At 51.0% G+C, this 24,894-nt stretch overlaps 1 protein-coding gene across 6 annotated transcripts in view; it reads left to right on the top strand.

Moving 5' to 3' along the window:
* Positions 1 to 24,894, top strand: part of ttc7a (tetratricopeptide repeat domain 7A) — a 48,274-nt gene that overhangs the window by 16,974 nt on the left and 6,406 nt on the right. For all 6 annotated transcript variants that reach the window (XM_049007290.1, XM_049007288.1, XM_049007289.1 and 3 more), the window contains 10 exons: positions 51 to 134; positions 1,448 to 1,552; positions 2,267 to 2,384; positions 3,957 to 4,014; positions 4,334 to 4,406; positions 5,687 to 5,847; positions 13,243 to 13,359; positions 13,436 to 13,536; positions 14,616 to 14,750; positions 17,815 to 18,017. In XM_049007290.1, the coding sequence (XP_048863247.1) occupies positions 51 to 134; positions 1,448 to 1,552; positions 2,267 to 2,384; positions 3,957 to 4,014; positions 4,334 to 4,406; positions 5,687 to 5,847; positions 13,243 to 13,359; positions 13,436 to 13,536; positions 14,616 to 14,750; positions 17,815 to 18,017 (1,155 nt within the window). The remainder of the gene's footprint in view (positions 1 to 50; positions 135 to 1,447; positions 1,553 to 2,266; positions 2,385 to 3,956; positions 4,015 to 4,333; positions 4,407 to 5,686; positions 5,848 to 13,242; positions 13,360 to 13,435; positions 13,537 to 14,615; positions 14,751 to 17,814; positions 18,018 to 24,894) is intronic.

Here is a 24,894-nt window from a genome sequence, read left to right as displayed (position 1 = left end):
ACGCTGCCGTCGCACAGAAATGACCCGTCTGCCCACTGTGTGTCCTGCAGCGTCTGGAGGGAGCCATGAAATTCTCCTTTAACGAGTTTCACCTCTGCTACCAACTGGGCCTCTCTTTCATGGCCAGCGGCAAGGTGAGGTCCTCGCCATATGTGTATGGTCCGCCCCTTCTCAATAAGAGCATGCCAGCAGTTGGCAGGTGGGCACGCTTGGAGCTTGCGGCCGCAGTGCAGGTGCTGGCAGGGGAGGCTTCTGTGTGGATGTTTTACATTTTACATTCCCTCTCCTGTTGTGCGAGTCGTCCTGCTAAGGTACATCTAGACAGAGCCTCAACCCGCCTTCACTGTGACGGATGGACTTGCCCAATTATTGAGAGTCCCTTGATGCTGGGAGTTGTTTAGGGTGGGTAACATGGCACTGCAGTTTGGGGGGAACTCTTTGCTAATAGATTTCCTCCTGGGTTTTGACATTACCTCCCATGTCTGTTTGTACGGCCCCTGGTACCGTTCACTTACTGTACAAACCCCAGTCTGTCTGTTTCCAGCCGAGCGGGGTCACTGAGTGCAATTTCACTTGTCGGCCATGTCGTTGTAAAGTTTGCTTGCTGTCTGGGAGGTCAGAAATCACCAGGGTCGCACCAACGCATACAATGCTTACAGAAGAAGACCCGAACGTCTCAGTGCGAACTGAAGAGCCATTTAACGGTGCTGGTGATGCGGCACAGTGTCGCCCAGTGAGCGGTGATGTCGTGCAGGGGCAGGATATTAGGATTGTTTGTAAGCTGACAGAAATGGCTGCTGTGTCTCAATTGGAAGAAAATCTCAAGCCATGTGCCCCCTACTGGTCTCAGGGAGCCGGCTGAAGTAACCCATACACAGCCCCCCCCCCCGCATTAACAAGCTGTGAACTTTGCCCCACCTTCTTTGATTGTCCTCTCTGAGAAAAACAGGACACTAGCGTAGGAAGCACTGGGATCCAGTTCTACTCAACATAATTAGCACTGGTGTGATGAAGGAAGAGGTGCATATAAAAGCCCCCCCCCCCCATGCGGCATGCGGCACACTGCGTCCGACCCACTGCAGCGCTTTCCTGAGCCGTCACGCGTCGCCCACTGCACTGAAGCACTCTGCGGGTGTCCCTGAATTATTTATGCTCGTCCCTTCACCGGTTGTGTGGTTCTCATGCCCTGCTAATTTGTGAGGCACCCTCACCATCCATATAGATTTCTGACTCCACCCCCTAGCTTCATAACCCCGCCCATTTCCTGTCAGCGACCCCGCCCTCTCGTTTCCCTGCTCTGTGATCCTACCTGCTTGTTTCTGTGGTGTTTTCGACCACGCCCCTTTTTCTTTTTTTGCCCTTGTTTTCCCTTTGCCTGTCAGTCTTGTACCCCGACTTACAGCTCCCACTTCCTGAACGCCCCTTCTACCCATCCGGTGTCCCGCAGGCAGCCAGCGCCGTCTCCGTGCTGAAGGAATGCACCCAGATGCAACCCGATGACCCCACACTGCCCCTCCTGGCGGCCAAAATATGCATCAACCAGCTGCGCTGGGTGAGTCGAGGTGCGGGGGAGCATCGCATTCATGCAAGGTCAGGGACCACACAGGGTGAAGAGCAAACAGAACATGCAGAGAAGAGCAAGCTGAGAATGTCAAAGCCAGGGGTGTCCAATCTTATCCGCAAAGGGCCGGTGTGTGTGCAGGTTTTTGAGGAAACCTGTAGGTCAGCTGTTCAAATCCAGGTGTTATCTTCAGCCAATCAGTCCTCTAATTAGTAATCTAATTAGGGAGTTGCAGCGAAAGCACGCATACACACCGGCCCTTTGCGGATAAGATTGGACACCCCTGGTCAAAGTGGATACATGGACAGAGGAAGTGACATCACTAGCTGTCCTGGTCATGGATGGTGATGTTAGCAGTTACAGGAAGTTTCCAGTTATGAGATGACGAATGCTGCATTAATTCTTCGTCCCCACCTGCAATGTCTCTCGGGGTCGTGGCTTATGCCATACCTCACCCGCCTCTGATTTACTGGTGGAGACCCGCACCTCTGAGAAGGTGGTACTGATGCCGGAGGACACAGAAATATCCTGTCCTCTCGCCGCTTGCCTGGCCTGGTTTAAAAGGCAGACTGCTAATCCGACGCCCGCCGTGCAGGTGGCACTTACTGGCAGCGGCCTTGCCCGGACCCCATCAAGGTGACGTGCCGGAGGCATCCTTATGTCCTTAACCTCGACCCCTGTGAATAATCTGTGTTTGTCTGTCAGCTGGAACAGGGTGAGGCCTTGGCGCAGAGTGTTGTTGCCATGGGAGATGAAGCCGGGGACTTCCTGCCTAGGGCACACCTGGCCATCGGGCTCTGCTACAGCCTGCGGGCTACAGAAGGTGAAGGGTGTGCGGGGGGCGCGGCCCATGGGGGTGTTTGGGTGGCCATGGGGTCAGCCAAAGCTCGAGTGCCAAAATCTTCTTGTCATTAATTCCATGTGTAAGCTCACTATCAATGGAAATTCCTCACACAAGTGTCTGTGCATTTGGGGTACAGCAGCGTTTAAGGGCATCCAAACTGATGAGGGAAGGAGTGATTGTAGGGTTCTTATTAAGGTTAGGGGCCAAAATTTAAGTGGAGGCGGCAACCTTATTATTAGCCAATGATATGTTTTGAATTGTTGAGTGACAGGAGAAGGGCCACTTCGGAGACAATCTGCTTTTAGCTCGGGACAGAGGTGTCAGGAAAAGCAGGAGAGGAGTTGACAATGTTAAATGGGAGATTCTGAGAAATAAAGAAAAGTCCCTTTGTGTTGATCTAATAAGACAGAGGACATCCAGCTTTACTGTTCCAGCAAGGCCCTGACTGCAGCATGTTTGCCAGTTTAATGAGCAAACTTCTGAGAGACACTTGGAGGACTGCAGGCGGTTTCATTATCCTGGAGACACTGCAGAAAACCTGCCCTCTGCCGATTCCCACAAACGTGGTTCTGAGAATGCCGGAGCTCCATGTTCCCGCGCTTGGCGGTGTCCCAGATCGGAGCGCCGAAATCGAGGCCACGCCAGCTCTCTGCGGGACGGCGTTCTGAGAACGCTGATCCTGCGTTTCCCGCGTCCCGGTCCGGGGTCTCGGGGACGTGCTGCACCTTTCTGAGCGACAGCTCGGAGGAATTTGCACCTGGGGCGATGGCGACCTGCAACCCAGAAAAAAACGATGGCGAGCCTGTCGAGATCTGATTCCTCCAGCACTTGACAGTGTATTATGGGTAATTATGTTATCTGGGCACCAAATGGCTTCTCGATGTCCTGGTCATCATCTCTGTACTGGCCTGCTGTTTGTTACTGCTGTAGGGCTCATCTCACTTGGAATCCCGCCCCCCCCTGCAGACTGGAGCCCCCTAGTGGTCACATGGTGCCAGTCACACTCTCGCTCAGAGGATGTTGTTGTTCGTATGTCCCTGTGAATACAGATGCATTCATACCTCGAGCTTCTAATCTTCAAGACTTACTTCAAGCGAAATTCTTCGAACGCTTTCAAATTACGTGCCCTGCGATAGGTTGTTCCCTGAATAGGTGACCCTGAATAGGTGACCCTGAATAGGTGACCCTGAATAGGTGACCCTGAATAGGACTGGATGGATGGACTTTCAAAATATGTCATCGATACCTCTTTGCCCAGGGTGGGGTTGATGTCAGGTTGTTGGCTCCTTCCCCTACTGGGCAGATGGGCTGCTTGGCTGGCCTGCCGTGCTCCAGACCCAAACTGCATTGGGACCTGCAGCCGTGTTATCATGGGGGGCACGTTTTCCGTCTGCCTTTTGAGGGGGGTGGGTTCTCGAATTGCCTGCCGCAAGATCTGTTTGCAGCTAATGAAAGTTTGATAGGAAAAAAAAACGTAGAGAAGAGGCTAGGGAAATTAATTATCTCCGCAAACGGTGAGTGAGTCCGCTGTGCTTGTTTGTCTCTCTGCAGCTACTCTGAAGGTCACACAGGATGACTTCAACAGACGGGCGCTGGAGTCTCTGCAAAGGTGTGTGTGCCTGTTTGTTTGGGGGGGGTGGGGGGGGTGAGTGCTGGCCCTGCCAGCTGTGACAGAGGGAGCTGCCTTTGCCTGGAGCAGCAGAATGTTTGGATTATGTTCAATCTGGCAACTTCCAGCAGTAACCTTATATAGAGCTCGTGCGCTTTGACCTTTGACCCCCAACCCCAGGCATTCTATCTGGCTTGTTTTGTTTTGTGATGTCATGTAATTTAAGCATGTATGATTGTGGTGGACTGAAGGGGGCGCTGTGTGCAATTGTCTGGTTGATTAGAGCTTATCTCCCCACCCCCCCACCCCCCCACTGCAGGGCCCATTTGCTGGATCCGGACGACCCCCAGATCGCCCTCTACCTTGCCTTGCAGCTTGCGCTCGTCCGGCAGGTCAGCTCAGCACTGCCCCGGCCTGCTCGGCGTTCCCACAGAGTTCCCGTCTGTCTGCCGCGCGTGGCCTGTAGGCGACCCGGACGGCGTGGGCTGGATGGGGAACGGTGGGGGGGGTAACCTAACCAATGATGCAATGGTACAGTATCGCTATCTCTCCAAAGGGCATGTGGATGCCCAACTGGGTGAAAAAAACAGGGCATTCTGGGAAACCACTTCAGGACAAAATGGCTGTGTGTGTGTGTGTGTGTGTGAGTGCGTATACCTATCCTTATGGGGACACAATGTCCCCATAACATGATAAATATCCGTTTTTTTCCCTTATGGGGACCGATTTCCTGGTTCCCATAAGGGAAAACTCAATCTTATAAAAATCGGTGACTGCTATGAAAAAGTTAAAAACGCAAGAACTCTGTATTTTGTTTGGTTACTTGTGGTTATGGTTAGAGCTGGGTGGGGGTTAAGGTTGTCATAGTTAGCGTTAGCATCTTTCCCATAGAAGTGAATGAGCGGGCCCCATAAGCATAGGTGTATCCTACATGTGTGTGTGTGTGTATATGTGCGTGGGTGTGTATGTGTGCGTGTATGTTTGTGCATTAGAATGAGTGAGCAGATGGGGGCTGAGAGAGGCGGGCTGATGGGGGGGGGGGGAAGGTGCCTGTGTCTCCCCGGCTGGCATGCGGGGGCTGCCGGTAAACCCATTTGGCTGGAGAGAGGGAACTGGGCAGAGAGATGAGCCAGGCGGCTGGGAGGACGTGGGTGGGGGCGGGGGGGGCCAGGACGGGGCTTAGCGCCTCATTGTCACTTCTCGTCTCTGACATGCAGCATGTCCCCCCCCAGAGGCTGATCTCCCAGCTCATCTGTCCAGCCCAGTAACCCAGACACACCCACAAACACGTACGCTCCATCGCGCTCCGACAGACTATAAATATTCGGAACCTGTGGCTGTTTATGGGGACACGGGGTGCTGCTAACTAGCCAGGTCCCGGTAGCATTCCATCCCGGAATTCCCACATGGTCTGAAGTTAAACTTCACAGTCATCTTTCCTTTGCGGCCTTCCACATCTTTCCCGGCATCAAAGAACGGTCACTTCCTGAGACACACAGCTTCACAGCTTCGGCAGTGGGGGGGCCCTGCTAGTGCCAGGAAACAGACCTGGGTCTTCATGAAGGAATCTGTCTCACAGCCATAAGGGTCCAATTCCCTCTTCAGACCTTCCATGCTGTAGCTGCTGTTATTCCTGCTACTTATGTGCATGACACGTCTCCATCCTTTGCAGGTTACGGCGGCCATGGTTCCCCTGGAGATGGTGCTGTCGCTGTGGCCAGATAACCTCAGCTGCCTGCACCTTCTAGTTCTGGTCTTAAGTGCACAGAAACAGTACCAGCCTGCCATGGAGACCCTGACTGTCGCCCTCACTCAGCACCCGGACAATTTCAGGTTGGCTGCGTGTTCATGTGACGCTTTCATCGAGGATGACTTCCCCGTTGTGTTATGTGGTCCTTAGTCCGCAGGGTCTAGGTTAGCATGTGACACCAATTGTATTGTGGGTGTGTGTGCATTTGCCAATGAGTTGCATGTCTTGGGGGGGGGATGCAGCAGTTTGCACCTCACAGGGCACTCCACATGTATTTTTGAAGCTCTACCCCTATGGCTGGGATTGGCCATGTCAGAGGTGTGGCCAAGCATTCTGAGTGTGTGTATGTAAGGCGCAATGGAAGTAACTCACTGAGAGTGTGTGTGTGCGTGTTTGTGTGTGTATCATGTATATATTTCATTATGGGAACCTAATACTTCCACAATGTGATACAAACCTGTTATTTTGTTGTTGCAGGGACCATTTTTCGGTCCCCAGAAGGGGAAACTTAATTGTATGAAAATCTGCCACTAAAACTAAAAATACCAAAAGACTTTTATTTTGTTAGATTACTTATGGTTAAGGTTAGGGCTGGGTGGAGCTTCATGTTGGGATTAGAGTTTTACCCATAGAAATGAATGGATGGTCCCCACAAAGATATGAATAGAGAGAGTGTGTGTGTGCACGTGTGTGTGCGCGGGTGTGTGTGTATGTGTGTGTGAAAAGCTTACTTAATGCTCAAAATCTTATTCAGACTGCACAATGCTGTTAACTGGACCTTTGAACAATGGTCTGCCTTTTAACCTGTCTAACCTTGCTGTGTGGCACTGTGTGAACGAGAACCTCCACGTGCATGTCTGTGGCGTGCCGAACTGCAAAATTAAAACAGCGTAATCAGCCTCTGAGTGTGGGACTGTTCTCAGTTTGACCACTAGAGGGGGCACTTCTCAGTTCAGTCGTTCAGCTTTAGTCTCTGTTTGAAAGTAATTTGCTGGAAATGCAGAAGAAAAGGTGCAGAAGGACAGGGAAGTGCCCTTGACACAAAACTCTGTGTGTATCTGCAGACATATATAGATTATGGGAGAATGGCTCCCTATTCATTCCCCTTTGTTATCTGCTTTTAATGTGTAAGAGCGGGGCAGGTTCTGTCCTGCTGTGCCCTGGCATATCGGACCAGAGGGAGGGTCTTTGCCCTCTAGGCAAAATTTCCGGCCAGGTGGAGGACTGGCACCGTGGAAATCAGAGACAAGCTCTCGTAGGGGATCGTTCTGGAACACGACGCATCCCCGCAGTCTGGGGACTGACGAGTGCTTGTACACACACTTCGATATCAATGTTGTCTCAGTAAGGCTTGGAAGCCGAGATCATTTCACGCTAAAATTCATACTCATGGGTGTAACGCAACAAGCTGCAGACAGATACTTGCATAAGAGAGGTGCTAGCAGATGGTTGAGTAATGCATGATTGCATCATGATGCATCATGTTGCTGAACTGAACACCCAGCATCTGGCCTTGTGGACCTCCCCCCCCCTTTAAACTTCTTCCTCTCTTTTGCTGTGTACCTGGGCTGTCGTGATCTACATTTCCCTTTCTGCTTTCCAGCTTCTCTCTCGGTCCCTGACACACACATATGCGTGTACGTGCTCTTCCATGTTTTTCTCCCCGGAGACCTTTGACTGCTCTGACCCAATTAAGGGTTTTTTCGTCCCGCATCGACCAATCACGGCCCTCCGTGTTCCAGGAATCCCCATCACCCTGGCAACCGTGAGGTCACTTGTTTGGAACGTGCCGGGTGATCCTAGCAGCGAGGAGGGGAATGGGAGCAGCGAGGGCATGACTGCATGGGCTAGTGGATCTGAGCTCTTACCTCTGGCAGCAGCACGGTTTTCTCTATGTTGCAGGCAGTCGGGGGAGGAGCATTAAGTCACCTGATTGAGGGGGGTCCCCCCCACCCCCCCCCGTTAGGGGCTCTCAACCCACTGCAGAGCAGGGCCATCTCATTTCATCCACAAAAACACATTGCAGAGGGATTAGAGTTGGTGCAAGTTTTAAGGACAGCACTACAGGCAGCTCAAAATCATTTTTCTGCTCTCTTCTGCATTCTAGGGATATTTCATGGTGCTGTTGAAGGGCGTATAAAAGGTCGTCCGGGAGCTGATATCCCCCAACTCTAACATATACCGCTGGTCCTCATTCCTCCCCTTCTGACCTTTTTTTTTTCTGCCGCTTTACGCCGCGAGGAAGTGCCAAGAGCGTGTGTGTGGGAAGCTGTCATGTCACTCCACTGCCTGCCAACCTTCGAACATTTTCATTTTGTGAAATATAAATGTAATTTGGCAGCAGAAGAGCATGTGCAGTAGGGTGGGTCACTGGTCATCGGGACAGGAACGGGCTGGTAGTGTGGCGATTGGGACAAGGCGATGTTTGCTTTAGGGTAGTCCTTGACTCAGTGTGATGGCGCTGCATCATTGGCTGCAGTGCATTTGTAACAGCCCAGTTAAAGTAGTTAAGTTTCTGTTCCAGCATGTCAATGTGACTCCCCTGCAGTGAGGAATACTCTTTCCCTGTGACTTCTAAACAGTAAAAGATGCTCTCTCCTTGTGACTATTCTGCAGTAAGGGATACTCTCTCCCTGTAACTTCCATGCAGTGAGGGATACTCTTTCTATGTGCCTGCCCTGCAGTGAGCAAAACACTCCCTATGTGCCAGCTCTGCAGTGAGCGATACTCTCTTAATGTGTCTGCCCTGCAGTGAGCGAATACTCTATGTATGTGCCTGCCCTCCGGTGAGTGAAACACTCCCTATGTGCCTGCCCTGCAGTGAGAGATACTCTCTATGTATCTGCCCTGCAGTGAGGGTGTTCTTTCTCTGTGTGTCTGCCCTTTGATGATACTCTCTCCATGTGACTACCCTGATCTCTTTGCCTGCCCGGCACACTGTGAAGTGCTCCTCATCCACTCTGATGCCACCTCTGTTATTTCCTTATCATGGCTGAAGACATGCTCTTGTTTAACAGAAGGACTGGTTTTCAGCTGTGCTATCTACATAACAATGTTAACTGCTTTGGGGGGGGGGGGGGGTTTGGTAGAAGACCAGGGAGGAGAGGGAAGCTGCAGCTCTCTGCGGTGCCGCATAAATTAACGTGTCCTGTTGGGGGCAGAGGTGCAGCACCGGAGACATGGCCAGGCCCCGCATAGAGGAGGGACAGCATTTCTGCTACTGCTTCCCCTGTAGATAGTGTCACCTGACCTCAGACAAAGAGCTGATGTCCAATTAAAACAGCCGCACAGCCTGAGACTTTGACTCTCCCCAGTCTAGATGCAAGTGTGACATATAAGCATGAACCAAAAACAAAAGTATTGATTAGCTCTCCAGTGGGTAGGGCTGTATCTTCTGCAGGCTTCTCTCTGTCCCGGTGGTGTATTTTTAAAACCAGCTCCCCGTGGTCCCGCTTGTCATCTTAGTGTCTGACGGCATGGTCCATAGCCTCATCCCCTCAAACTGCCGGCTCCATAACGAGCCGTATTTCACTGCCGGCGTTTCCCTGGAGACGGGCTGTCTTGCTGCACCATTGATCCGAGCGAGCCTGCTGGTCCAAACGCGTCTCTGTTTTGGGGGTGGGGAGTAATCACAGGGCCCATCGAATCTCAGAGAACATCAAACTGAGGTTCTGTAACTGGCAACCCCCCCGCCCCCTTCACATACTCGGGCAGCCCCCCTGCCCCCACTGAGACTGGTAGGCTAGTAGCAGCCTGGGTAGACCCAGTCCATAATAAGTGGTATTCCCGCCGTAGAGCCTTACATATAGTGTTGGCATCACTTGGGAGAAAACAGGAAGTGAACAAATCCCTGGTCTGTGAGAGAAACACCACTTGGAGATGGGTTTGGAATCCCAGAAGCTGCCGCGGCGTGTCTGGGATTTCTCTGCATTCATACCCGTCTGGCCTGCTGGGAAATCTTACCTGTTTTGTTGCCCACTCTGTGTACAGTGGGCGTAGGAAACTAGTGATGTGCGTAAGAGGTCAGAAGTAGGGTGAAGAAGACTCTTTGGGTCTTTGGATCTGTGCAGTGAGGGTCACCTGACCTGCCCATTTTGCCATCAGTCGGAGCGTTCCCATGGCAGCCGGTAACAGGTTAGCCCATTCTTCCTGCCTGGAGGCTGGTTCACTGTAGGCCCCCCGTTAAGTGCCCGACCTGACATCGCCGTGACATCGCCGTGACATCGCCGTGACATCGCCGTGACATCACCGTGACATCGCCGTGACATCGCCTCCCGTGCTCATCATCGGCGTCTCACCTGTCCTATTCATCCCCTGCTTGGGGGACATGATACATCATGCCACGTGTGTCTTCATATTCTGTTGCATGCAGGCGTATATTATAATACACCTACAGATATAGACATAACCTGGCTGCAGTATATTTGTGATGTATGTAAGTACAGCATCTGCAGGCTTACAGATGTGAAAATACAGCCCTTTGTTGTGCTGCAGATGCCTGTTTGTGTACAGAGGAGAGGCAGGTCGGATGTTGCTGGTGGGGATAATAGGGATTACCTGTACTCCGCCTGATGAGGAGTCCTATGTCATGCTCTGCTCTGACTCCCGTCTGGCCCGGGTGCTTGTTGCATAACGCGATATCTAGCGAAAATGTTGCAACACCGGCGTAGCTAGGCGCAGTATCGACCATCTTTCCCAAAAATCCCGCAGGACCCCTTCCGACACGTCTCTCCCTGCCTTGCTTCCGTACTGCCCCCGACTTATCGGTGTTCCGATACCCACCACCCCCATGCCGCCGCGGAAAGCGAGCCCCGTCCTGTGGCAAGTGAAGCCTATCGTGACGCGGCCTCACCACGTCGTTTAACCGTTCTCCACTAATTGGCGTTTTAATTAGAAGCATCCCTCTGTGTATCAAGGCTCCGTTTTCAGTTTCGAGTTTTGTAGACCCGGTGTGTATAATGTGCTGCATGGTACAGTGAGACAATGAAGCGTGATGTCTGTGCCTGTAGACTGATGAAGTACTACAGAGTAGCAGAGCAGCAGAGGGGACAGAGCAGGCCAGCATAGAAATTGCTGGACTAGAATGGGTTCATGTAGTGCGTTGGATCCAGATCAAAGCTGTCATTAAAATAAAACCTTTTTAACACTGTTGCATGCAACGTTAGTGGTCAAAGTTGCTGACTGCTGTAAGATTTCAGAAACTTGTTACGGTATTTTTGTGTGAGTTTGCTGGGAGGGGGTGCCGGGGGTGCCCCAAGAATGAAAGAAGGTTACATGATGCGTAAGCCCCCAGCATGCATGGCTGTCAGAGTTGCTCTGTGCTGCGTGCCAGCTCTAGGTAGCAGTGTCGATACTGGTTTCTCCTGTTGTACTTCATGTATGTAGCTTTGGGCTGGTAGTGTCTGACCTAAAGGACTTTTCATGAAGTTTAATTTCTACTGCGCCTCCCAGTGGGAACACCGTCTCCTCCAGGTAATGATCTTGTTGTCTCCTAGGTGCTGAGATACCCTAGCCTTCGGCAAATTATCCCAGCTGGCGAAGCCCAGGTCTTTATTTAGGACGGCAAACTCAATTAGCCGATTCAGACTGCCCTCTGATTGAGTCAGGATTCTGATGATGCTGCCTGCCATGGCAACAGCCGGGCTGCCGTGGAGACGGATGTTCTGGACGATCTATTTAAAGACCAGGCCCTTCCCTGGTCAGCATCGAAGGCTGTCCTCGCCGTCTTGTTCATGCGTAGGGGTGTCATTGTGTGTCTTTCTGTGTGGGGGCATTGTTTGTGTCTCTGTGTAGAGGGGATGTATGTGTAGAGCATGAATCTCTCCAGAACATATTTGGTCTATATGTGTCTCTTGGTGCCGTTGATGAAGCAGAATGACTCTGAGATAGCAACGTTTGTTTGCTGCACATCCGAAGCTGCTTTTCATCCTTTTAAGTGACTCTGACAGTGAGGCCAAATAATCAGGAGGTAGCGGGGGTCTGACGGGAGATCAGAGCCATACCATCGATCCCTCTCTGGGGTAGATCAGAGTGCCCCCCCCCACCCCTACCTAGGCTCTGATTCAAAGCATGGGCATGGGTTTACACTGCAGTTTTCATCTGCCTCAGTTCTGATCTCAAGATTTTTCTCAGCTTCTTGTACTTGTATACCAACACCCCCCCACAGTACTGGTTTGTTATGATCGCCTCTGCGTCAACCATCTACCGTCTACCATCAAGCCTCTGCTCATGCACCCGCAAGCTAAACTTACATTTTCTGGTAGTTTCTGTGAACTCCACGAGTGTTGCACTTTCTGCAGCTTCTGTCGGCTAATTTTACCCACCAACCACATCTAACATTTTGTCAACCACACCAGCCGATAAGTAATCAAGCATAATGACAGCAAGGAAAATGGACCAAGCACAGTTGAGGATTTAGTTTGGCCTGCAAAATCAACATCTTCGTCTCCCGGTATTTACCCTGGGGAGGGATTTAATAAGTGGGTGCCGTTGACAAAGACCACTCCCCGCAGGTGGAATGAGACGCCTCAGTTTCCATTGCGTCTACGTGCTGATTAGATCTCGAGGCCTCCTCCAGCCCCTGGTCACGTTGCCCACTGGTGTTGTCATCATGGGTCCTGACCCTGCTCTCGCTTGTGTGTTTTGTTAATGTGAGAGAGGAAGCGGAGAGGCTGTTGGGGGTGGCAGCAGAGGGCATAGCGGGCTGCCTTCGCAGTTTGTTCTCCCTTTTATGGCGCGCTGAAGCCAGCCTGCAGAAGGCTGATTAAAGTTTGCTTGGAGTGTCTGGGAAAAGCACAGTGCTCTATCAGATGTACTGGTGGCCTTGCAGGCCTTGCTGCTCGGCTCTGGCACCAAACAAACCATGGAATGGTACCCGATGAGCACCATCGGAGGGCCGTTCTCTCGCACGGGAACTGATATTCGCCAGCCACACTCAGCCACTTTGCTTCGACGCGCAGGTACCTTTCGATGGCGTGTTTTCATGTTTACGGAAAGCAGAGCAATACCTGCTTGACTGGTAACACAGACCAGCTATGAAGGAAGGCAGCTATGAACCCATCGGTTCTGTAGTCGTCAGTAAGTTTAAAGTGTAGCTCCGGGCACATGGTGTCTTTCGGAGGTTATAAAGCTTCGTGCTGTTCGTCACAGCTGTCGGCTTGATTTCCGAGAAGACAGCTGTGACCTCTGACCTCCTTGGGCTGTTTGCTGAAGCTCCGGCAAAATGTACTGGGTTTTCTGGTTGTGGGCTCTATGGATGCTCACCGGTGTGTGCCTTTTTTAAGCTTGTGTGTTGACTATTGGTATGCTCGGTGTTTATTGTTGACGTCGTCTTAGGTTATTTGGTCGGTAATCCTACGTTAGCGGCCAGCCTTTGGGATGAGCTTGGCCAGTACCACAGTAACAGCGTGGCTGTGGGTGGAATCAGGAGTGATGGGACTGTATCCCTGCTTGCCCCTCCCACCCCCTCCCCCCCCCAGCCTGCTGTTCACCAAAGTGAAGCTAGAGGAGGTGCTTCTGGGACCAGAGGCTGCCCTTCGGACCTGTGAGGACATGCTTCAGCTATGGCAGAGTCGCTATGAAGGGGTTCGTTCTGGGTGAGTGTGTGTGTCTGGGTGTGTGTATGTGTGTTTTGTCCCAGCTTGTTACCAACACCTTCCTGCACTATCACAGGGATGCTGAAGAGGGCAGCAATGACTCCGACCCAGTGACCCTGAGCCGGATGCCCAGTGGGACCCATCTGACCCTTCCCGACTTCCAGGATGTTGAGACCGGTCCGTGCGCATTGCACATATTGTCTGCCGCCAAGCTCTCGAACACGAATTCGGGGGCCCACGTGATGAAATCCGAATGTATTCCTGCATTGCTTGCTGTTCCTCGGACACATCCTGCAAGTCATCCCTGCAAGATGAGATGGCGGTGTTATTACACGCAAGCATGCTCGTCCTGTGCCATTGTGGATCACCATGTAAACATATTAATAAATGTTGGGAGTAGCAGCTATCAACCTGACCATGCACCCTAGGGACCAGTCAGAGCTGAGATTGAGCCAATCAGACCAATGAAAGCTGAGCTTGAGCATATCAGACCAATCGGAGCTGAGTTTCTGAATAGTTGAGCCTTTTTGACCTCGGGGAGCAAAATTAGAAGTCCTGAGTGAAGGCCGCCAGTGGGCCAGGTTATCGTTAATTTCTTGGAATATGTTTTATGCATAACTCCATATCCCATAGTGTACATTGTCGCAAATGCAGAGCTCACATAGATGGAGGGTGGCTGCAGGGCACACATACAGTACATACAGGGCAGGTTAACCAATCCGCTTTCGGCCTAGGGAGGGACGCCATTCGCCCCGTGAATCAGCCATAAGGTTTTAGTGGGACAGGGGTATCATATACCGGCTCTCAGCAGCTGAGGTGACAGGCAGGTGTCCCAAACCTCCCTCTGCCCCCCATGTAAGCATGGTATGCCCCTCCACCCACATCACTGGGATTCCTGAAGGCTGATTTTAGCTTCGGTATCTCGCCACGTGAACACTCAGGCTTGGCTGCTGCCATGCTGCTGTGTGTGTGTGTGTGTGTGTGTGTGTGTGTGTTGGGGGAGGTGGGGGGCATCGTACAAGAGCAGGACATTAGGGGTGACAAAAATGTGAAAACTGCACCTCCCTTACGATCTGAAGACTGACTGCGATTCTCTTGCGGATTACTGTCTGTATTAAAGCGGGAGGAGGATCATCAAAAATAAACCTCTAGGATTGATCGATATCAGCCTGTTAGATGGTCTTATTTGGTTTAGATCTGTGAAGCCCCCACCCCGAGCCCATGTCGCTCTAACCTCCCCTGCCACTTTCGCTCAGGTTCCCAGAGCGCTGCTTCCGTTGCAGCATCCCGCCTCGAGCAGGCCTGGTCAGAGGTGTCCGGCAACAGCTCCTCCCACCGGCAAGGTCCCGCCCACATCTGGTTGACCCTGGAGCGCATCTGGCTGCAAGCAGGTGGGCATCCCATAGTGGCCATGTAGTGACGACGTTTCATTGGTTGGTTCGTGGCCAATAAGTATCAAGTGTCGGTCACTGCCGTACTGACTGTGCTGCGTGCTGACTGCAATGTGTAAACAGGTTACTGGACGTCTGTACAAACAGTGGGATCTGACACTGATGCTTCTTATGGTTATACACAAAGACTGTTAAAATCATCCCTTCTTATACCTAAATGCAATACAGCTCAAATATTTTTTTGAAAGCATTTGAGTCAATTTTATTCTTATTTGCGTGTGAGTTTGTGATTTTCACCATGGCTGCAGTGACTCATGTGCCTGAGTGTAACCTTGTTAAGCTGAAAATCCTAGCAGACATTATGGACCTGGTGTTCTGTGCTTATGGGATCCAGCCCACAGAATCTAGCCTTCCAGCTACATTTACGACCAATGGCACGTCAGCGTGCGATCCCGCCTCCCAACAGGCCGCACATTTGGGCCTGACCTCTGACGGGTCCAAGTTTGGTTCTGCTGGAAGATCTGTAGTACTTCCACATTTGGACAGGATGCTGAGGTCATCTGTCCACCACCAGGATCCAGAATCTGTAGTACTTCCTTGCATTACTCCTTTTTGATTGGTGGAGTCAGTGCCCCCGCCCACACCAGCTCCTGACCCCTTTTTCCAAATCTTCACTTTTCCCAAGACTCTCCTTATAGCTGTCTGGGCCCCCGTAAGGTCCCTTCCCAGAAATCCACTGGGACAAGCCACTTCCTGTCCCAGGCAGCCCCGCTGACCCGCAAAGTGGCTAACCCTTTTAGCACTGCTCCCTGCGCCCCCAGAGATTGCTCACAGTGCTACACCTGATTGGACCATTTCTAAAGAGGAATCCCTCTGGACCCACCAATTTGTAACTGCATTTGGAATAATTATGCATGGGAGTTTAGTAGGGAATGTGTGATATGTGTGTCCGTGGCCTATCTCTGCACACTCAGAAGTCGCCAGCTGTAACCCCTGTACACAGCAAACAAACCAAACAACATAAGAATCCAGACTTGCAATAAGGTGGATAATTGGTAAAATGAGCGATATCATTTTTGAAATTTTACTTAAAAATATCTCTCACTTGAAATGTCATGTCTGATCAGCCGGCATCAGCAGGGCATGCAGTCCAGCCCCCCATCTTTCGAAATAACATGCATAGGTGCATAATGAAAAATGTGGCAAAGTAGGCGTGGCTGGTATCCATAGAAACGTTAAAAATTAAAAGATATCTTCAACAGGTACATAACCCTGTAAACACATATCCGTTACGCGGCATCCCACCTCTCTTGGAAGTGCCGCGAGTCTCCCACAGATTGACAGCAGCCCCCTGGACACCCGCGAATAATGTGCAATATCCCATACAAGTACTATTCCACTATTCAGCGGCAGTGAAATTACCTGGGTGGAAGTTTTACCGCCGCATCCCCACCCAATCTGTTTGGCAAATTTTATTGCCAGTCCCCCCCCCCCCAAACTCCGAAAGAGCACTAGGCTTGGGTGGTATCAAATTTAAAAAATCATTATTTTAAATAATGTTGCATTTAGTCTCGTATTTGATTAAAAATAAGACGTGAATTATTGGCTCTATATCATAATTAACAGTCAGTAACACATGGCACTAATGTACATACGTTGGAAATTATTGTGCTTTTTCCACAGTCCAGCCCCTGAAAATCATATCAAACATATAAGTTTCCAGTTTACCTTTTGTCCCACCTAAACAGTATTCATTCTATCGGGAGGTCGGCTTCCTAAAAGCGCCAGTTAATGAATGAGTCTCCAGTAGTTTGTCTGTCCTCTGCTGCCTGGAGACAGCTTCCTGCAGCCTCGTCTGCCATTGGTCAGTGCAGGGCCAGGGGGCGTGTCCCCTTCGTGGCCAGCTGGGAGCCAGGCTACAGTTACAGCGCTAGCGTGCATTTCCCTTATTTGGTCTAGTGCTTGGTTACCACCCAGACTGACGTGCTGCTGGCCCTGTGTGTATGCTTGTTGCTAATCTGTGCGTACAACCAGGTGTGTGCAGGAAGTGGGCGTCTTTTAATCACCCCCTGACAAGCAGCAGGAGGCAGATGATTTATTTTACAGCTGTCTGAGGTTGATGTCCTCCTCGGGTTTATCTTGCAGGGGCGAGCAGAGCCCTTCCCTTGCAGTCATGCATAATAACGGGCAGCTGCACAGATTCCTGCCGACTTTCGACTTTGTATTCCTTGGATTTGCTGCTATGGAGTCTCCTAAAGAGGCTGTGGGTTCCAGCAGGCCAGCCCTGCACTTCCTGTCTGGGTTTTGCGTCTTTGCCAGCCTTTATTGTGGTTATGTATGAGTGGGGTCCTGGGATGGCTGAGCCAGAAGGGGTTTATGGGTAGCCGCAGGCCGGGGGGGTTTGACATGAGCTTACACACGGTCACACATGACTCTGTGGCCTTCCTGGTTCCACAGAGCAACGCACCTATCTCACACGTGGCTGTTTCTCCACTCTGACTGCCCTTTTTGATCATAGTCTCTCTGTTGCCCATGAGTTAGTCCTGAGGGGTGGGGGAGGGGGGGGGGAGGTTGGATGCTGCCGCTACCTGGAGTTCAGCTCCAGCAACATGTCGCCATGTGCATCAGGGGTCAGGGTTAGCGCAGGTCAGAGTCCTGTAGACGCCCCAGCTCGAATCTCTGGTTTACCAGTCTGTAGAAGCATCTCCGATTAAAAGATGGATGTGGTCCCCAGTTTCTAGTCATGAGGAAATGTGTTTTGAAGCTGTGAGGGTGGCTCTGCGGGTGAAGATGTTGCCAGGAAGGTTGCCTGTTCCAAGCCCACAGTGGGCAGTGATGTCACTGTTGGACCCCTGAGCAGGTCCCTTAGCCTTGACCCTGGGTTCTCAAAAAAATGTATAAAGGTATCTACTGAATAAATGTAGTTTGTGAGACACCTAGACTCAGTGCTTGTTTTTGGCTGCATAATGTTCATTAGTAATGCTGCTCGCATCCGTCTTTAAGTCTTGATCTGTCTTTGCTTATCAGAGGGAAATGGGCTGGCACGGGTTCTGTCCTTCCTCAGGAGAGCTCTTCATGGCCGAGCGGCGGGAGAAGGAGGCGCAGTTCTGTGCCCAGGAGGCGTCGGCGGTGTCCCCAGCCTCCCACGCTGTGCTCCTGCTGCGGGGTCGCCTTGCCGAGCTGAGGGGCTGTGACGGCGAGGCCAAGACGCTGTACGATGAGGCACTGACCATCCACCCCCAGGGACACCGGATCCTCATGCACCTGGTGAGGGCACACACACACACACACACACACGCACACACACACACACGCAGAGTCTGCACACACCCCGATATGTCCCTCACGTGCATGCATGTACCCGGCTGCACACCAACGCACATATGCATGCATATGCTCATTTTGAAGTTCTTCCTGCAAATTCCTTTAAGAGAAACACTGTCAAACACATGCTCAGACATGCAGGCAGACACACATTAAGATGCGCCTACGCAGACACGCATGCCTGTGCAGGTACACATAAAGATGCGCCTGCGCAGACACGCACTCAGACGCACATGCAGACAGACACTCAAATGCACACATAGACAAGGCAAACACTCAGGTTTGTATTTTATATCTTTTGTGGGGACCATGCACTCAGTTCCTTGGGTATACCTCTATAACCTTATCCCCTACCCAGCCCTAACCTTACCAATAAGTAATCATAGAAAATATGACTTTTGACATTTTTAGTTTTTTGATTGCAGTAACAGATTTTTATAAAATTGAGCTTCTGGAAAAACACTGTAACTAAACACTGTAAAAGTGGGATTTTTATCCCATTGTGGGGAAACACACAGGCAGACACACTCAGATGCACACACAGACACACACTCAGACCCACATGCAAACACACTCTCAGACGCACATGCAGACACATGCTCAGACATGTACTCAGACGCACATGCAGACACATGCTCAGACATGTACTCAGACGCACATGCAGACACACGCTCAGATGCACACGCAGATATGCAGCAACCCTCTAACCCCTCCCCCTGTACCCCGCTCAGTCAACAACCCACAGTCTACCAGCACTGACATGTCCGTCCGCCTAGCTGTTGTCGAGTGTGTTGCTATGGCGATAGGCAGCCGCTCCACTACCCCCGTTGGTGCCCATTGCGATATTTCCATGAGCTCTGTGACCTTCTGGGTGGTGGCTCCACCTCTTAATGGAGATCGCCCTACCCACCGACAAGCCTCAAATACTGCGGACAGCAGGGGGCATTGTTGCAAACGCCTAAACTCCCAGTGTTCCAGAATGCCTGGGTGCTGGTTTCCATGGGGACCAGCGAGGGGGTGTGTGAAATGAGAGAGTTTTCAGACTCTGATGGGGCTGTGTCTTGGGGGAAGTGGGCCATGCTTTCATTAAATCGTGCGTCACTCTATCATCAGAGGAACGATGAAGTGCAGATGGTCCCGACCACCAGCTGTAGGTGGGACCGGTGTAGGTCGGAGAAGTGTTGTTTTTACATGGTTGGTGGATGATCCAGAACTTTGGCCCAGTGGCTCTGAGCTAAGACCGTGCCATACCAGAGGTTCTGATTCAGCAGTGATGGCTCTTGAACTCATGGCCTTTGTCCACACTGTGGGAATGGGTGCCTTTCTCTGTGGCATGCCGTGCATCTGAGGCACCGGGGGTGGATGGTGTCTCCGTCGCTACAGTCTTGTGTCAGTTGTTCGGATCCTTTCCCCCCGTCGTCCCAGAGTGAGGTTGTCGAAGTCCATCTTCTATGCTGCATTAGGTACTACCTCTACATGACCTGATCTATGATTTGTTTTATTACATGTCCTCTGTTGTTATTTCTCGATTTTCCTCCTCTTTGGCAGAAGACCTTGGCTATGCCTCTGTGTCCTTACCTGTAACAGTGTCTTTGGTCCAGTATAAGTACAAAAGAGGTGTTTTCTTCAGCAGACTGAGAGCATCCTGTGTTGTGATGTAACTTCTTGTAAATGGGTAACCCATAGAAAGGGCTTTCTGGCTTGTTGTCTTAGACCAGGCCGTGGATCATGCCTCCACTCCATGTAGGAGGACTGGGGGTTAGATCTGACTGTATTCAGCGTGTACAGCGGCCATCTTGTAATTATGATATGTTCTGTGGCTTGTGATCATCCCTTTGGCAGCCCCCCCCACCGCCCCCTGCCCATTTCTGTATATGTTGGGAGCCCCTGTGAGGCATCATCAAGGCTTCCACAACCCGCACGTTTCGCTCACACACTTTGTTCTCCATGTTTAAATATGCAATCGTTATACCTTCATTTAAGCCAACTTCCATTACATACATTTTGATTTAATTAAATTGCTCTCAATTGTATAAAAATTAGAAAAGGATCAGTTGGCTGGAGTTCAGCCAGTACTTTGGAGTATCCGCTAATTAACGAGAAGCCCTCGCTCATCCCACTAAACACGCTTCCTGTTTTAGCCACTTAATTGACACTCAGGCAGTCAGGCTGTAGATTGGGTTTCACCCCCACCATCAAGGAGGTGGTGGCATCAGGTTCGATTTTCAAGGCATTTCTTCAGTTACCTCCTCTGCCCACCATGTCAGAAGATGCAGGGAATCTCAAGTCATACCAGCTGGCTGCACGCTGACTTTTGCCTCATGGAAGAGGAAGTGGAGCCGCCTGACAGACGTAAACTTACAGCAGGATATTCGCCCTTTTGATCATTTCATCTTGTGTCGTGCTTCCAATCAATGGTCAAATTCAACATGCCAGTTGGGAGTCCTGGGGGGGGCGGGAGGGACGGTGTCCTGTGGGTAATGGAGTAGAGGCCAACTATAGCTGTATGAAAGGTCGGAGTGAGGGGGGGGGGCATTTGGAAAGCATACAGTTACAGCAAAACAGAGCAGAAATGACAAGGTCAAAGACATTTGGATCAGCCTTCAAGGAAATCAAAGAACTGTAACATGACATTATGTAATAACTCTGCATCACGTAATAACTCGACAAGGTGTGAATGAAGGCATCCATTCTTTGTTTGTTACATAACGCACCAAATCATTACATTTTCATCTTAAGAAAGTACAACTCCTGCATTTTGTAATAACCACTGCAATATGTAATGATTTATTTGAAAATGCGGGGAAATTTCTTACATATTGCATTCAAGCTGTCTGTTACAAAATGTGAAAGATTGTTACAAAATGGGGGTGTAAATACATAACGAGTGAAAATTACTTTACAGTTAAATTTTTTTTTGTTATTTCATAACGTGGTGTGTAACAATACATTATGTAATAACGCTGCATTATGTAATAACTAGACAAAGTATGAATGAAGACATCCATTTTGTTTGGTTATTACATAATGAAGTGTATTGTTTCGTTTTGTCATAAAAAAGTGCAATACATAGTAATTTATTACAAATTTCTGCAGTAGCTGTCTATTACAAATTCTATTCTTCTTATAACACGCAGGTGCTGTTACATAATCAAGTGAATATTTGTTACTTTTTGTCAATTTATTAGATAATATGGCATTATCACATGATGAGGTATCACATGCTGGAATGTTCTGTGAGCTGGGGGGGGGGCATCTGACGGAAGGGTGCTGGGAGTCACATGCTGCTGCTCTATCAGGGCTGAGTGATGGTGTTAGGCTGGTCACCGGAGTGGGCGGGTGGTGGGGGGTGCATTAATGCGTGTGTGACAGCTCTCAGAGACACCATCAAGTCTGGCCTCAGACCTCACTGCTGGACTGGGGGGGGGGGGGGGTAAGCTTATGGTATTGGATTGTGGTCCGGTGGGGTTTAGCCTTGATTAATGGTTTTTGAATGGCCACAGCAGACACTGGCAGACCAGACTGAAATAAAACAACGAAACGATCGTGGGAAGTTACTTTGACATATCGCCTGGAGCCTCAGACGGACGCCAATTAATGTCTGAACTGTCACGAAGTGAGATTTAACTATCCGATATATTATAGGACGTCGTGTTACATTTGTGTGTGTGTGCCTTAATTATCATTATTTATAGGAATACAAAAATGATATATTTCTGCGGTTAATGGCCTATCCGACTGCTGACAGTTTATAAAGCAGTTAAAGCTTAAGGGGGGGCTGGGTGTCTGAGTGGCAGTGTTTCTTATTGGCTGGAGGGGGGTTGCCTCTCATTGGAGCACCTTGGGCCAGTGGGCAGGTAACCTCAGCTGGGGGGGAGTACGAGTTGCATGCGGCTGCTGAGTTGTTTTTGAACAGGGGTGTTGTCTTTTTCTCCTCAGATTTAGCCATAATCTGTGAGCCGTGTACTGTCAGCCCCCTTCCCCCCCATGCCCAGAAAACTGCCGAGTACAAGTGCCTTGTGACTGAGACCAGTTGCTTCATGCCAACTCTCTCTCTCTCTCTCTCTCTCTCTCTCTCTCCATTTTACCACCTTTGAGATAGTAGGCATTACCTAAAGTCCCTCCCTCACACACATGCATGCACGCACACACACGCACACACACGCACACACACATGCAATAGTTTGTAAATTTGTGGGGAGACTCCATTCATTTCTATGGGGAAAACTGTAATCCCAACAATGACAGATTTTCATAAAATTGAGTTTCCCCTTGTGGAGATTGAAAAAATAGTCCCCACCAGTGACAAAATCACAGCTTTTCATCACATTGTGGAGATATTTGGTCCCCATAATGTAATATATACATTATCCATGCACAAACACGCACACTCACACAGACACACACACACACACACACACACGTCGGTTAAACATATCTTTATGGGGACCACTCATTCATTTCTAAGGGAAAACTCACACCCAATCTGTAGCTTGTGAGTAGTGTGTTTGGGTGTGTGTGTGTGTGTGTGTGTGTGTGTGCATGCGTGCACCCAGATGAGCAACCATTTGATCACATGTGATCTTCAACACCGCGACCTTCAAGATCACATGTCTCTCTGGGCTTCCCCAGTGCTCTGCCCATTACCAGTGTGGCGTGCCGTGCCCACATTGCTGGCAGCGCGGGGCCCACTAGCGGCTGGCTTCGGTGGCATCTGAGAGCACCGCGGCGACGGAGCTCGGCTCCCGGCGTAGCCACGGCAACCGTTACCGCGTCGATAAGTGGCGGATGTGATTACTGCGCTCGGCCTCCTCTGGCCGCTGTCTCTTCTGTGGTAGCAACTCAGTCAGCGTTACGGCAGACAGACGGAGCGAGAGCAGGCGATCTCCAGGGGCGGAGCGGGGCATTGGGGGTGGACAGGAAAGGTATCGCGGGTGGGGGGGCTGTTTCTAAAGTGCAGCTACTACTGCTGGGCCCTAGTTACTGCCTCTGTTTGTGTCTATAATATAATAATGTCATATTATTGTCTATATGAATGTCGGTGTTTATCAGTGTCCCCTGTGCTTTTACTGTTCTTACCCAGTACTGACTGTGCTCTGCTTCTCTGGCTGGAGATCTCGTGCCCTGCATGTGTACATGCGCATGTGGTAGCGCTGCGGTTACGTAATGCGTGGAGCGGCGTTGGTAAAGCGAGATGGCGGGAGTGGAGAGGTCACTCTTACTCTGAGATCCCGTTCCTCGTCGGCGTGACTCATAGCTTGTGTAACAAGTCCCTCTTATAGCTCTTGGGGGGCCGCGGGCCTGGTGATTTAACAGACCTCTGCGTTCAGACACTTTCTGTATATTTCCACGGTAGAGCCCGGTGGTAATAGCATACACCCCCCCCCCCCCTCGCCCCCAACGCGCCACTGATGCTCACCTCCCGGTGGGGCGCAGGCTTGTTTGTGGCTCTTGCCGGGAAAGGCAGTTCCCGGAACCTTCTGGATGGCGGGTTACCTGTCCCTGCACCTGGCTGCTGGCCTCCCGTGTTCTCCATGTGTGAGCACACCCACACGCTCCACCTGGAAGGGATTCCTGAAGCTGGTTTCCCGTCAGCCTGCGCTGTTATTTCGGGAAGGGGGCGTGTTCGGCTCGTTGGCGGCGCGTCCGAGCGGTAGCACTGTTACATCATGGTCTGTTTGCGCTCGTTCATATTGTTCCTTGTTTGTTTGTGCGTGAGCGACTGTGTGCTACACCCCCCCCCATAGTGTTATTTTGCCCATATTAAACATAACCCCACCAAGAAGAGTGTCCCATAGCCAGGGCCTCTGGACCTGCGCCCCCCTCTCCAGCCCGCTCTGAGCATACCAGACACCTTTTTCCTCTGAAATGCTGCCCCCTCTCTGAACATGAGTAGTCCAGGCACACCCACGTTTGGTACAGCCTCCAGCACCCACCCCCCACGCATCAGTCCAAGTGGCCCCAGGGCTGGAAGTGCTTTGAGCCGATTAGATAATGCTAATACATTATTTATAATGGGCCGGCCTTCTTTTCCCGTGCATTATGGGATTGCCTAGCAACCGGGAAAATGAATTCTATTGAGCGCGGCTCTCGATAACCAGAGAGGCAAACAGAGTGTGTCTGAGAGCGTGCCGGACGGCACTGAGGAACACAGGTGCGTGCGAGAGGCGGGCAGACCTTTTCAGACTGGGTGGGGTGTAGGGGCGAAGGAAGGGATGTGGGGGTTGGGGAGGTGAAATGGTGATGTGTGAAGTTTTGTCCTTTCAGCAGGAGGGCAGTGGGTGGATACCGCTACAGCCTATGTGTAAACCCCACCCCCCCAATCAGTGATGTGGGTGAGGTGTCGCTCTGCTATCACATGGTACTCAGACGTTGTTCTGGGGAACCAGCTTGGAAGCTCATAGGCTTGGCCTTCCCTGTGATTCATTATTGTTGGGGGGCCGTGGTGTGCTTTTTATTGGCTCACTTTGCGGGGTGGGAGGTGTTCACAGGCCATGTGCCCTTCATGTGAGTGAGTGCCAGCGAGCCGAGCAGGCATCGGCAGAACCGCCCACGTGGTCCCCGTCCGCAGTCCCCAGTCCTGCGTGAACCATCTGCCAAGATGGCCGCCATGTGCCAGTGAGGAGAGTCCACCTATGTGACTCAGAGCTGCTCCCTCGCAGGGGTCGTGTGTCTCACCAGAGCCTGATGCTGCATGAAATGGGCATCAGCATCACCGTACTCTTGGCTGGCATCAATATCCCCGGTGGGGAAGCGGCCGGCCGAACTGTTTGTTTTATGACTAGCTTGTATGGAGATAGGAGAAGAAAGAAAGAGAAGG

The sequence above is a fragment of the Brienomyrus brachyistius genome, chromosome 3, assembly GCF_023856365.1.
Source record: "Brienomyrus brachyistius isolate T26 chromosome 3, BBRACH_0.4, whole genome shotgun sequence".
Lineage (NCBI taxonomy): Eukaryota > Metazoa > Chordata > Actinopteri > Osteoglossiformes > Mormyridae > Brienomyrus > Brienomyrus brachyistius.
This window is presented reverse-complemented; position numbering and strand designations above follow the sequence as displayed.